This window comes from Ostrea edulis, chromosome 10, assembly GCF_947568905.1.
Source record: "Ostrea edulis chromosome 10, xbOstEdul1.1, whole genome shotgun sequence".
NCBI lineage: Eukaryota > Metazoa > Mollusca > Bivalvia > Ostreida > Ostreidae > Ostrea > Ostrea edulis.
The window spans coordinates 12,793,713-12,809,410 of record NC_079173.1 but is presented as its reverse complement, the minus strand read 5'-3'; the positions used below and the strand labels follow the sequence as shown (position 1 = coordinate 12,809,410).

The window sequence follows — 15,698 nt, the reverse complement described above, 5'->3', positions numbered from 1 at the left end:
ATAATCTATTATACCAAAGGAGAATAATTCCTCTCTCGACAACGAAGGAAATCATTCTGTCATATGTCGGGAAGAGCTGCTAGAGTTTTGACGTTGAATACGCCACTGAGATTTTGTATTTGACGTCACAATGCCGAATTGTGCGGAAAATCTATGCTGCCGGTGAATAGTTTGAAGACTATCATCACTAGCGCAAATCCTAGCACAGAACCGATCACACGGCAGGGGTACATCTATTTTGGCTATAATAGTCGGCTTATTGTAAGATTTTGATATCGAGAAAAATATACTGAGGTATGATAGTGCCTTAGCTACTCGTGTCTGAGATTACAATTGCCAATACACATGTACCACGTATTACCTAAACATGTACATGCCTTTACATTCAATACAAGTACAAGAAATATCAGAATTCCTAAATTGAATTAAAGTTATGCTACTTTCAACTCATTTAAATGTTTAGGGAATAAAATTCCACTTTGTTTTTAGGGTGTTCATCAGAAAAATGTTATAAATGAAGAATGATATTTGAAGTACAAGCTAAATCCTATCTTTAAACTGTCCAATAAGTCATAAATATACTTGGTCTTTTATCAATACTAAATGTGCATGCTTTTATTCAAACATTTCAATTTTCAAAACTTATTTAGAAAGATTAACGATAATGAAAAGGAAAAAGATGTGCATATACATACAAAACCGTTGTCTACTGAGCTCTATATCTGAATTATTGAATTTGAGACAGTTCATACATTTGATAGTTTGACACCACACATGAAATATTGTGCAATGAATCAGTGTTTATATATGATTGATAAACTTAATCTATATAAACATTAAGTATAAAGGAAAAATATGAAACTACAAGTAGAAAACATCCATTTCTTCTTTATTGACATTTTCCTTCCAAACTGGCCAGAAATCGTCCTTTGCAAAAATTTGCCGATCACCCATTTTTTCGTAAAATTAGTAAGCTTATTGTCTTTTAAAATCATTCTTTAATTTGGATTAAAACTCTGTTGTTGATTTTTTTATTTTAACTTTTATGTTGCACATTGGAAATTTCCCTCTATTTCCTTTGCAATTATGACTTCTTCATAGCCAACTTTTGAAACGCCCTCTGCTGAAAATCAAAGACAATTTTCATTGGTGTTCTTTTTTTATTGATTTTAACTCATTAATGCATGTTTTACCTCATATCAAAATTTGGAAAAAATATCTATTGTAGAAACTTATTATGTCCGTCACCCTTCATTGCGTGTCTGGTGCATTGCCTGTATTTGAATTGCTGACGTTGAAGAAGTTTAAAAATCACTCAAATCAACTTTCGATAAAGAAATTCCAATTCAAACAAATTGTTAAGTATTTCGCAAGTATTCGTTTAAAGAGAGATCGAAAAAAATAATTGACACCGATCCAGTTTGTTCGAGTATCTTGCACTGTCGCATTCGGTCAATTTGGAAGTGATTCAATCTGTGACCAAGTGAAAGAAAAACTAGATGTATCAGTAGAACAATACACTAGAAACTGTCTTTATACTGTCTGGAATGGGTTTCTGGAACATGTGCGGTAAGTTTCGTATAAAAGTGTTTTCTGTAGCATTCAATTAAAGATAAAGATCAATTCAACACAATTAGCAGTGCTTCAAGGCAATACAAGCGCTATTTCATGGTAATCAAATTGAAAAATAAAATTACAAATGTAATAATATATTTCTGATTGAATATATAATTTCATACAATCAGAGTGAATCTGAAGAAGTAGACCCGTCAGATCAGCAAAATATATCGATCCGGGATTCATTGTCATCCTGTCAATACGTCCTGCTCGTTATATCCAATATGCATTGACCTCTGACGTCACCAATAAAAGAGGGGCACTGCAAACGTGTCAGATTTGTAAACAATTTAAAGATAAAGATCATTGCAACAAAGTATCAAAGTTATAAAAAGTCCTTATGATAATGAAGGTTTAAACAAAAGTATGTTAGAATATAAAAACACACATCGTGTCTTCATTTTGTATTCAAAAACTGAGCAAATGCAACGAAAGCATTCGTATATGACTTGAGACTACGATCTTTTAATCTCTTTATTTACACAATTTATTTACACTTATAAAATTGCCAATGCTTCTCTTTCCATATTCGTTGCACCATTTTACATTGTCCTCAACAAAAGGAAATTGATATGCATGACTGTTTCTTTTGACAACAGGTTTTATTCCAGTTCTGCTATTGTATGATGTGCAAACAAAGTGCATAATCACTAGATCATTAGATGTATGCGGTTCGACTGGAGATATGTACAATTGTCAACATCAGCAATTGAAATTCGTACCAGGAAACATTACGTCAAACATTACAGCTATTGATCTTTCTGACAACGACATAGTGAATCTCCAGGATGACGACTTTAACGGAATGTATAATCTGAAAGCCATTTATCTTAATCGGAACAGGATAAAACACATCAAGAAGAACGTATTTCAACATCTGCCTAATTTGTGCATTTTAGATCTAAGCTCAAACCAACTTCGCAAAGGATCCATAGAAAAGGGGACATTTCAAAATATGAATTCTATTCAGGACCTCAAAATTAATGATAACCCCTTTCCTAATGGAGGATTTCCTGACGAAGAAATAGAACGTCTTTCGTCCCTGAGAAACTTATCAATGAGCACCACTACTTCAACTTTGCATTTTTCTTCAAAATTTCGAAGCTTAAAAACTCTTAAAAAGTTGGAAATTGATTCTCATGTCGATTTTCAGTTAAATAATAAGTCTTTTGAAAATCTTGCAGAACTCAAAATAGAATATGTACACTTTGTTTTTAGTGACTATTGTCCATGCCGAAATATTGACGAAGATTTGTTTTGGGCGTTTGCTAACTTAAAAGGCCTGCACTTTCAAACTTCGTGTGGTATGCGATATGCACTGAAATCGCTGATGAGACTTCAGTCTAAGACATTGAACTATCTAAACTTTTCAAGTTCATTCGCACTTTCTGCAGAGGTATGCATGGTTCTGAATGAAAATGAAGTGAAGTATCTGAGAAACGTCTGTGCTAAAACTGTTAGTTTGAAGGAAACGGGTATTGTAAGCATAGATGCAATGAAATCCTCCTTATTTATGAAATGTATTGAACAAATAGACTTGTCATTTAATCTGTTGCGCAACACGCCTTTTGCGTATGCAATTCTAGAAGCACCGCGAATCAAAGTCATAAATGTCAGTCACCAAAGTAGCCGTGGTTCATATTCATCTCCCAGTAAGAACCGAAAACCAATGTTTCAACAAATGCCTTTTAATTTGACACTGTCGCCTTCATTAGAAATTTTAGACATGTCCAATACAATGATTGATGCAAACACAACCAAGTTGAAATTTGAAATGTACGGAGCTAACCTACAACGTCTCAATTTAAGATACATCAGTTTCTCTTTTTGTACGAAAAGCAACTTCGAACTGTTTTTTCCTCGGCTGTGGTTCCTGGATGTCTCTGGTGTACAGTGTAACGATTTATATGTAGCATTTCTGAAAGATTTTCACCCCTTGTCGGAACTCTACATGAGTGATGTAAATCTCGATGTCGGTCTAACAAGAGATGTGAAGGGTGAATTTCTTAATGGTCTTACCAACCTGAAGGTTGTCGATTTCTCAGAGAACGCTTTAAAAGATTTACATCCGAACATTTTTCAAAGTCAATCATTCTCTTTGGAAACATTATTACTAAATGACAATCTACTCACTACAGTTCCAGATGCTCTTCGTGTTGCTACGTCACTACGAATTCTTGAAATGAGATCCAACAAAATTGTATCATTTTCGAATGAAGCTTTCATTACCTTAAATCATCTAAAAGGCGTTCAGATAGATGTTAGAGGTAATCCCTTTGACTGTTTCTGTAATGCCATTGATTCCTTGCACTGGGTCTCCGATCATCAAGAAATGTTTCTTCATTTGAACGAGACCTACTGTATTGAAGAACCAACCAAAACGTTATTAACAGTAATTAATGATATGCGTTCGATAGATCTACAATGTATGTCAAAGCTGTGGTTAGAAATATCGACTTCTGCTCTGTCGTTCACATTTGTGTTTCTTGCAACGTTTACAATTTTATACCGCTACAGAATCCTCGTGCGTTATGGCATGTTGAGAATCCGCTTATTTTGGAGAAAAAGTTTTTCTGCAATCATTACATGTAACATTCCTGCATATGACGCATACATTTCATATTCATCCATTGATTTTGTTTGGGTACGTACAAAACTTTATCCATCATTAACAGAAGAAAATCTTCAAATTGCACTTCAAGATAAAGATTTTGACCCAGGTAGTCCCTATGCAGAAGAAATAGTTAAATTCATTAACATGAGTAAATATGTTATATTCGTTATAACACGGCAGTTTATCAAATCTGAATGGGGATCCTATGAAATTCAGGTCGCAAAAATACACGCAATTCATACTAATGCAAAACTTGTTCTGATCATCAAGGATGGAATCCAAATTGAAGACCTTCCAAAAGACTTCTTGTTTATTTGGTGGAAAATCAAACCATTGGTGTTTAATGAAAACGAAACTGAAAGAAAACAAGCAAAATTTTTCAAACGTTTAATCACCACTATTAAGGATTAATCGAATACAATAACACAGCTTTTCTTGATGTTGTGTACTTTATATATATGTCACACTCAAGAATTTTTCACTGATATGTAGACGTCACCATTGCCGGTGAAGGGCTGCAAAATTTAGGCCTATACTCGGCGCTTACGGCCTTTGAGCAGGTTGGGATCTTCATCGTGTCACACCTGCTGTGATATGGGGTCTTGATTTTTCCGGTCCCATCCGAAGGACCGCCCCGTATAGTCACCCCTTACGAGAAATAAGATGTACTGAGGACCTATTCTAACCCAGATCCCAACGGAATTTCAATTTCGGACATAAAATAGACTTGTTTCAAATTAATAAGTTTCAGAGCACTTACGAAAAATAGCTTTAAAAAATAATGCATATATTGTAGCTATAGAACAACTTTTATATACAATTTTTGCCTTTAATATCTTTATAAATTGAAATTATAGCCATTTCCTTATGAATGCAGTTGTGAACAATTCGTGTATGAATCTTGATAGATAGGTGCTCTATATAAATACCTTGGGATTTCGACAAACATGAAAGTAGAAAATACAATTTTTGAATATGCATGAGGATATGAACTCTGATATATCATAGTAGCATATATCAAGAATCGCGTTAGCGAGTTGTTTGATAAAATTAAAACATTTTCATAAAACTGTTTGTAAGGTAAATCTTAGTCCATTTTCCAAACCTTTTCCCCTCAGCTATGCAAACGTTTTCTTTTTTCTGAGATGCTATGCATATTGGGATACATTGACCATTGAAAACTACTTATGAATCATCAAGACAAATACATAATTCCTGAACGTCTTGTAAAATTTTAATTTCGCATTTGACGTTTCATTTTTACAACGCATACAGATAAAATCATTTTGAAATGATGCGACGAAACTACTACTATTCCGTGAAAAGTGACCTAAAAATAACGTAAATTGTAACACAATACACGTATCAACACTTCGCCGCAAGTTACGTCCCTTTGCGGGGTCAGCCAAAGGTCAATCGGTGAAAAACCCAGTTTTCCTTCTTTACCTTACCAAATGTAAGATGTTATTACTTTGAATTTTAGCCAATTACCAAGTTTTCATACAAGTTAATGGGTTGCCCCAATCTGGGGCATATTGTAGTTGACTGCAATTGATGGTAAAATAACAGATGTCAAAGCTACAGATAGGAAAATTACAAAGGCCAACGTAGGGAAATACGATTTTTATCCGGAAGATGGCGGACAAGGGACGTAACTTTCGCGAAGTGTTGATACGTGTATTGACATAACCATACTAGAGACATATCGACATGTTTATAGAATAATTATGTATGTTTGTTGTTTTTATAATTACTAAGAAGGCCATATGTGAATAAGACATAATAATCCGTATTTGTCATTAAAAACCTCTTTCGTTCTCGGATACATGGTTAATATAATATCATATCTTCATGTACACTGTTAATCTCATATCCTCTCTTTATGGGAAGTGTCAATTATATTTGTGTCAGAACGCAATCTTTTTAGATGTATGTAATTATCAATTAACCTAATGTACATAGATTTAGCAATCTTGATATCCATAGTAAATGAAATAATTATGTATATCCAGGAGTTCGTGTTTGTCCAACTCTCTATTTTGTATTCCTTATAAGATTTATAAGATTAATCACTGTCCATTATCTTTCCCTTTCATATTTGTGTAGAATGATATATATTTATTTATTGGATTATCTATGATACTTCAAGATCTTTGGTATGAAATATAAACTTTGTGAAATAAATTCTACAATGGACATTGTGTTTGGAATATCGCGAACGAATTGGAAATGTTGTCTTTGGTTCGAGAGTCTCCCCATGGCCCGGATACATTCCCTGACTTCTACACAGTAAGCAGATTCAGATTCCGAAGTCCACACTATACGATGTTAGAAGAGCTATACGAACTAGAAGGCTTCCCTGTACTAGTGCTTACGGACGTGCATTTAGATTGAACACATTGTAGCATTGAGAGGTTGTGTTTTCACTTTAGTACAACCAAATATCAAAAAACAGTAGACGTTGTATTATAGTATTTTACGTATTTACTTGGATTTTGTTTTGACGAAAATAAACACAGCTGTAAACTTTTCGAAATTGTTTAAATCTATTTTCACGATACTTGACCGGCAAGTGTCATACGTTTTCAATGTTTATACGCAATATCGGGACTGGACGTAGGACGGATGTCAGCCAAACCATAAAAAAGGTTTGGAACTCTAAAGAAAGTTACGAACATTACGTTTCACTTGCTCACCCCTTGTATACATGCTAGTGATGGCGAATTAAAGACGATCCATTTCTGATATAAAAACATCTACCTGATTTGAAGATTGTCTTTCGGATGGTTGCAAGCGAATATCCTACTCAAACCTAGAACCCAAAAGCGTAAGTTATTAGATTAAATGTATGATGCATGATAACAGAACACGAAACTAACTCACAGCACCATGTGTGTCTTCTAGTATATGTAGATATCTGCTCAGATTGTTAGATTTCTCAAGTCATTATAACAACCGATCGCTATGCAATAATGTTGTAAAATAATCATATTTTATACATCAATATCCCGGTATATAGCATGCCCCCATTCCACTTTTCCTGACATCTGACATACTTTTCACTTTATCATCACATACAAACTTCCCTGTTGTGTTCAGGGGTCCGTGTTTGCCAAACTATCTATTCTGTATTGCTTATAGGAGTTATGAGATTGATCACTGTTCGTTATATTCACCTTTCATTTGTTTGTACCTTTTCTTTTTATTGTAGCAGTAAATGGTAGTAGAAATGTAAGGTTGAACTGATGAATTGAACTCATGCATGTACTGCGTAAAGTGAAAGATAAAGTCCCCTTTCCATTCTTTTCCACGATTTTGAAATTGAGACAGAACTTCTTTTCTTCCTAATTAAGAATATTCAGAAAAATATAAAGGCAAATGTTTCTTTATTGTTCCCCTTCCAGTTCCACGAACGATGGCAATTGCCTGAACTCATATGCAGTTACATGTGTTTGTTTACTGAAAAGTTGTCCAACTTAACACAGAAAAGGACATCTCGTTAGGCATACTAAATTCAAACCTACGACGAAACTAGAAACGATGTAATAGTTCCGATATACCGTATTGGAAGAACAGAACGTAAAACGAATGTTTTGGCCGTCTTATATACTTATATTTATCTCATAACTTTTAAATCGTCTTTCTACTCTAAGAGTTAACATTTTCTAATTCATTTCATAGATTTAATACAAATGGAAAGTCTATATTATTTTAAGATATGTATTTTCAAGACTTTTTTCTATGTCCTTTACAATCATATGTAACTTAAAGGTACGTACACATTAAACATTGATGTGTTGTTGTTGTTGTTGTTGTTGTTGTTGCTTCCAAACTGACATAATTAATGCATCTATAATGACTCTATATAGTACCGTATGTAACATAAACTATCTACATTCATCCAAGATCAAAGGAATTGCCCGACACGGTAGATAGATAATGCACAGATCCGAAAATGCCTTAGAAAATAACACACAGTGAACTAATAAGAGAGTCATGTGGACAGAACGGATTCTTTTTAAAACAAAGTATTCAAGAAGACTTTTAAAACTAATGTCATTTATATCTCTACAACAGTAGTTGGTTTTTATGTACATTAAATAGATATTTTTGTTTTATTTCATTAATAGAATACCGTTGATTATCAAAGTTTTACATGAGAATATAGAGGGAACCATGTTCTCAAAAGCGGACAACTATGATTAATTAAATCAAAATACAAGAATTCCTATGTAGCACAGATCCAGTTTTGTTCAAATCGTATACCCCGGAAGTAGGACGGGAACACAATAGAGGGTCAAAGTTGTACAGGGAAATATATACATATAAGGAAATGTCTTTATCTTAATCTCAATATCAGCTAAACCACCATTAACCATATTAAAAAGCAACCATCTTCGGCTAGTTCAATTTCAATTTTCTGCAATTCAGGGTCTACAGAGGTAGTGAGTGTCACAATAGCAGATCAGGGTTATATATAGGAATAAACAGGAAATCTAATAAAATAAATTATCTTCAAGAATAGACGAACCACATCAAATCATATCTAAATGCAAATGTTATTAAGTTTTGTGGGTAATCAATTTTTTTATTCCCCGATGGCTATAGTCGTGGATATTTTGTTTTATATCTGCCTGTCTATCTGGAACCTTATCCTTGTTCAAATCGTTTGAAAGGTGAGTGATAGGACTCCAATGTATGGCATTCATTTTTTAAAGCTTGGACATTGACCTACTGTCAAGGAAATTTTAATTTATTCAATATTTCCTGAACTATTTAAGATGCAGCTTTCATATTTTGTACACAGATTTCTTATGGCAAAACCATAAATTTGAGGGAGAGCATTTGCTTCGTAATCGGATGGTCGTCATTTCGAGCCCCGATTGTGTCATTGCTGCGTCAAACCTCAGACATAGATATCGGTAAATGCTCCTCCTTCGCCAAATGCTCTGCGTTTAGCAGTGAGAATCATAGGTCTGTCGGATATTACCTTACAATTGAAGATCCCGTGTCGCGACAGGCGTTAGCGAAACAACACTGCCACGACCTTTAGCAATAAACAGGTATAAATTTGTAGTACACATGGTAATTTCTCGATATGAGTGAAAAAATGTTAACGGGATGGAAAAGAACCAAGCAGGCAACCAACCCTTCATTCCCTACTATAATATTTCACCTTGTGAACTTGACCTTCCCCAGAACAGCAAGGTTTTGTTAGTCAGATTGGTATCAACGCATCCTCATCTTATGTGAATTGGCTTATTTCGTAACACTTTGGGCTAAGTTTGGGCCACAATATGGGATCAAAATCTTCACGGGAATAAAGAATGAAAAAATCTTTTGAAAATCACAACAGCATGGTTAATGGCACTCAAGTGAGCGATGTGGCACAAGGACCAAGCTCTTGTGTATTGAAACATTTGAGAGATATAAACAACATATGCAGGTGATGATGAAATATTGCTATATAGATATTGGAACCTGACGATGGAGAAGGTGAAATCATCCCATTTTTCATCAAGTTGAGTTGTTAGTTTGCTGTTGATATCTATTTTCAATAAAATATCTAAGTATGAAGCAGAAGTGGACGACTCTGTGGTGTGTTTTATTTCGAGTTCACTGGGATATATCGAATCGATACATGAATGAAAATTATTATTGTGAATAGATAATACGTCATAGATATATCTAAATGTCGAATTGAAGACCAAAGAAACAGATTTTTTCTTCTCATGTAGAAGTTTTTGATTACATTCTGCTTAATGGGAATACAAAAACAGGTCAGCTAACAAAGGAACACATTTCGTGTCCATAGGAATTCCAACAGACTGTTTGAATATCTTATCACCAAAGACTACAAAAATATTGTCAATGAGGAACTCCAATATATTTATTTTAACTTCAGAGTACATACATGTATGCATGAAATGAAAGTGGTGTTTAACAAAGTAAATTTTTGGATTACAGATCACTACATATGAATGTTTCCGTTTTCCATTTCTGTTGAAGAAGCAACTGTCTATGATATTAAAAAGTCTAGTCTTTTATTTATCGTGAGTGAAAACAATTTCGGCGGGACGTAAAACAACCAAGCAACCAACCTTTAATTTCATACCGTAATCTTTGATCATGTAACCTTCATCTTCTCCAGAACAGCAAGGTCATGTTAGTCAAATTGGTATTGAAGGATCACCACGTTATGTAAATGCAACTCCAGTTATGTCGTAACCCTTTGGGATTAAGGTGGGGCCAGAATATGGGATTTTTTTTCACAAATAGAGATTGAAAACATTTTTTTTAAAAACAGCTACAGCTGAACAGCAGGAAAGTCAAGATGGTTCAAGTGAGCGAGTGACCCGTGTACCCTTTTGCTATTAACACTACATTTTTATAAATAATATATTTATTATCTGATCGATAAACAAAAAAACAAACATATCTGCTTTATTGATAGAACAGAAAATTGAAATTTTTGGGGGATGTCTTTCTTTCTTTCTTTCATCGGAACGATGATTGCTCTAACTTGATTTAATGCTCCACTTTTTTGGCACGCTGTTTTTGGCTATATTTAGCTCTAAAACTTCATAGTTATTTCGAATTTCAAACATTTCGGTTGAGCATCACTGAAGAGACATTATTTGTCGAAATGCGCATCTGGTGCATAAAATTGGTACCGTATAAGTTTTACATTATGACCCCTGGGTCGAGGCCTCTGCTGGTGGACTGTTAGTCCCCGAGGGTCTTTACAGCCCAGTAGCTAAGTACTTCCTTACTAGCTTGAAAATACGGATGTATATTTAATTGCTGTTTAGAAATTCATTTCAAAATTAAGGATTATCTTCCTCTTGCATAGCTCTTATCCTTGGACGAATTTGGCTCCACTTTTTTTGGTACGCTGTTTTTGACTATCTTTAGCTCTAAAGCTTCATAGTTATTTCGGATTTCAAAGATTTCGGTTGAGCATCACTGAAGAGACATTATTTGTCGAAATGCGCATCTGGTGCATCAAAATTGGTACCGTATAAGTTTTACATCCTTCGCTCATTGTCCGTAAGGAAATCTATCACAAAAGAGGAAGTTAAAATCACTCAGATTGTAACAGTTTAATCTAAAGATAAAGGGAAATTTGTTTGTTGAAATCCAAATCAAGGAAATCGTTATTATCAATTATTTCTCAATTGTTTTCTTAAAGAGAGGTGGACAACGTTATCTGATATTGATCGAATTTGTATGACTATCTAGCACTGTCACTTTCATTAAAGGAAGTAATTCAATCTGTTACCAAGTTGCCCTAAAACTGGATGTAGCAATAGACCAAGACAATTTGTAAAATTAGGTCGCATTCTTCAGACTGTCTAGAATGGGTTTCTGGACGATGAGCGGTAAGTTTCTAATAAAAATGTTTTCTCTAGCATTTATTTAAAGATAAAGACCAATCCATCGAAGTTCTATTAAAGTATTGACAGGTCCGTTACGCTATCGATATGTAATGATAATTATGTTTAAACAAAATATGTCATTTTTTAAAACAACGCTCTTTTCTCTCTCCACAAATTGTGCCAATATAATGAAAGCATATGCATGTGACTTGGAACTATAATCTCAACAGAAATTATATATATTTATTTTCATAACGGATTTACACTTATGAAATTCCCCATGAAAGGTGAAGATAACAAACAGTAATCAATATCAGAACTCCCAAAAACAAGCCAGACAGAAATTAAAGTTATGGAAAAAACAAATACCCCAGGATATAACACAGGTGGTATCACGTGCCTAGGAGAAGTAAGCATCCATGTCGACCGGTCACACCCACTGTCACCCAAATATATTGATCAATACTTCTCTTTCCCTATACATTGTACGATATCGCATTATCTTCGACAGAAGGAAATTCACATGCCTGACTGTTTCTTTTGACGACAGGTCTTATTCCAATTCTGCTTTTGCATGATGCGCATGCAAACTGCATAATCAGTAGATCATCGGATATATGCAATTCGAGTGGGGATGTGTACAATTGTCAACATCAACAATTGAAATCCGTACCACGAAACATTACGTCAAATATCACAGCTATTGATCTTTCTGACAACGATATCGTGAATCTCCAGGATGGCGACTTTAACGGAATGCATAATCTGAAAGCCATTTATCTTAATCGGAACAGGATAAATCACATCAAGAAGAACGTATTTCAACGTCTGCCTAATTTGTGCATCCTAGATCTAAGCTCAAACCAACTTCGCAAAGGATCCATAGAAAAAGGAACATTTCAAGATTTGAATTCTCTTCTGTACCTCAGAATTAATGATAACCCGTTTCCTAGTGGAGGATTTCCTGACGAAGAAATAGAACGTCTTTCGTCCCTGAGAAACTTATCAATGAGCGCTACTACAGCAACCCTGTATTTTTCCTCAAAATTTCAGACTTTGAAAAATCTTCAAAAGTTGGAAATTGATTCTTCCGTCCGTTTTCATTTAAATAATGAATCTTTTGAAAACCTTGCAGATCTCAATATAGAATATGTACACTTCATCTTTAATGATTATTGTCCGTGCCGAAATATCGACGAAGATTTGTTTTGGGCGTTTTCTAACTTAAAAGGCCTGCTCCTCCGCACGTTGTGTGGGATGCAATACGCACTGAAATCGCTAATGAGATTACAGTTGAAGAAATTGAACTATGTAAACTTTTCTCGTACATTCCCACTCTCTGAAGAAGAGATTATTATGAATGAAAATGATGTTAAGTATCTGAGAAACGTCTGTGCTAAAACTGTTGATTTGAGGGCCACACATATCATTAGCATAGATACAATGAAATCCTCCATATTTATGAAATGCATTGAAGAAATAGACTTGTCGTATAATACATTACGCCACTCCCCTTTTGCATTTGCAATTTTACAAGCAGTGCGAATCAAAGTGATAAATTTCAGTCACCAGAGCTCCTGTGGTTCAAATACATTTACCCGTACGCATCGCCAACTTGTGACTGCACAATGGCCATTGAATTTCACACTATCACGATCATTACAAGATTTAGACCTCTCCAACACGCATGTGAATCTACGTGCATACCACTTCAAAATTAATCTGTACGGAACGAACCTACAACGCTTCAATTTAAGACACACAAGTGTTCCCCTTTGTTCTATGAACAATATCAAACTCTTTTTACCTCGGTTGTGGTTCCTGGATCTCTCTGGTGTGAAATGTCAAGATTTAAATGTAGCATTTCTCAACGATTTGCACTCCTTGTTGGAACTCTACATGAGTGATGTAAATCTTGATCTCGGTCTAACAAGAGATGTGAAGGGGGAATTTCTTAATGGTCTTAAAAATTTGAAGGTGATCGACTTTTCAGAGAACGCCTTAAAAGATTTACATCCGAACCTTTTTCAAAGTCAGTCATTGTCTTTGGAAACATTATTACTAAATGACAATCTACTCACTACAGTTCCAAATGTTCTTCGTGTTGCTACGTCACTACGAATTCTTGAAATGAGATCGAACAAAATATCATCATTTTCGACCGAAGATATCATTACCTTAAATCATCTAAAAAGCGTTCAGATAGATGTTAGAGGTAATCCCTTTGATTGTTTCTGTAATGCCATTGATTCCTTGCGCTGGGTGTCTGATCATCGAGAACTATTTCTCCATTTGAACGAGACCTACTGTATTGAGGAACCAACCAAAACGATTTTAAGTGTGATTAATGATATGCGATCACTGGAACTACGATGCATTTCAAGGCTGTGGGTGCAAATATCGACTTCTGCTCTGTCGTTCACATTTCTGTTTCTTGTAACATTTACAATTTTATACCGCTACAGAATCCTCCTGCGTTATGGCATGTTGAGAATCCGATTATTTTGGAGAAAAAGCTTTTCGATAATCACTACATGTGACATACCTGCATATGACGCATACATTTCGTATTCATCCAGTGATTTTGTTTGGGTGCGCTCAAAACTTTACCCAGCATTAAATGAAGAAAATCTTCGAATCGCACTCCAAGATAAAGATTTTGACCCAGGTACTCCCTATGCAGAAGAAGTAGTTAAATTTATTAACATGAGCAAATATGTGATATTCGTTATAACACAGCGCTTTATCAATTCTGAATGGGGATCCTATGAAATTCAGGTCGCAAAAATACATGCAATTCATACTAAGGCGAAACTTGTTCTGATCATCAAGGACGGAATCCAAATTGAAGATCTTCCAAAAGACATCTTGTTTATTTGGTGGAAAATCAAACCATTGGTGTTTAATGAAAATGAAACCGAAGGAAAACAAGCAAAATTTTTCAAACGTTTAATCACCACTATTAAGGATTAATCAAATACACTGACACAGCCTTTCGTGGTGTACTCTACTTAATATATATGTCTCAATTGTGAACATAGAATTGACTTATTTGAAAGTAATGTTTCCGAACACTCACGAGAAACAAAATATTGATTGCATAAGCAGAATGTATGTATTATAGATGTACAACAATTTTTATTTCAGTTTATAAAATATGCATTGAGTCCAGTCTTGCATACACTTATGCAGAAAGAAAGAAGGGAAAATAGCACAAACACTTGAAAACTTTATTTGGCGATTGTTGGTCACGGCTGCCATTTAATAAGGGATAAGGGAGTCAGGCATCAGTTATTGCCTTTCTTGCATCCCTAAACAATACCATTATAAACAGGCGGGCCCTTGCCACAGATGCTTGATCACCTAGTGCAGAAAAATTCATTCATTTAAACAGAAACTCAAATAAGAAGCAAGCTGTTGAGCACTACTGGTGAGCTAAAAAAGCCACCACATGAAAACACTGTCATAGTATGCTTCACACTAATGATAAGAGACAAAGTTCTCTATAACCACCAAAACATCAATGGATATCCATGTCAATCAAGTACTCGGTCAAAGTTGACTTAGACAATAAAACTAAAATACTAGACTAGGTGAGACAAATTGTCAGCACAAAATTGTAGACCTTCAATAGTCTATAATTGGTCAATTTAAGTGGAGAGATTAAGACTATGACTAAGTGAACAATCAATCAGTTGTAATGCAGCCATGACCCATTTTCGCTATGTCTCGGAGACACCTGAGCAGAATTATCCTTCAAAGATACTTGCAATGTCTGTTGCAATCAATATGAAAAACAAGCAGCTTTCCCCATCTTAGAAAGGTAGACCTTATATCTTTTCATGCGCGTGTTGAGCCGATGTAAATCTGGATACCTGATGTAACCCAACCCCCCAACCCCCGACCTTGGCAAGAAAGTAGCCACGTGGCTGTGTACTCTAATTTTTATTCTTTCCCTGGCAGTTTGATTTATCCCCCTTCCAATAAAGACATTGAAGTATCTGTGACCATATCAATTTTGTTGATGGTAGTACTGCTGTCAATGTTAGCAACGTTCCCTTTAATATGAAATGCAATTCAGATGACTG

The 15,698-nt window shown here is 34.9% G+C and overlaps 1 protein-coding gene across 1 annotated transcript; it reads left to right on the top strand.

Moving 5' to 3' along the window:
- The first annotated feature begins 1,385 nt into the window (after positions 1-1,385).
- LOC130050956 (toll-like receptor 2) lies at positions 1,386-6,849 on the top strand. Its single transcript, XM_056152008.1, has 2 exons — positions 1,386-1,569; positions 2,217-6,849. Exons 1-2 carry the CDS (start codon positions 1,548-1,550, stop codon positions 4,640-4,642), a joined length of 2,448 nt encoding a protein of 815 aa, XP_056007983.1. The 5' UTR covers positions 1,386-1,547; the 3' UTR covers positions 4,643-6,849.
- Positions 6,850-15,698: the final 8,849 nt, after the last annotated feature.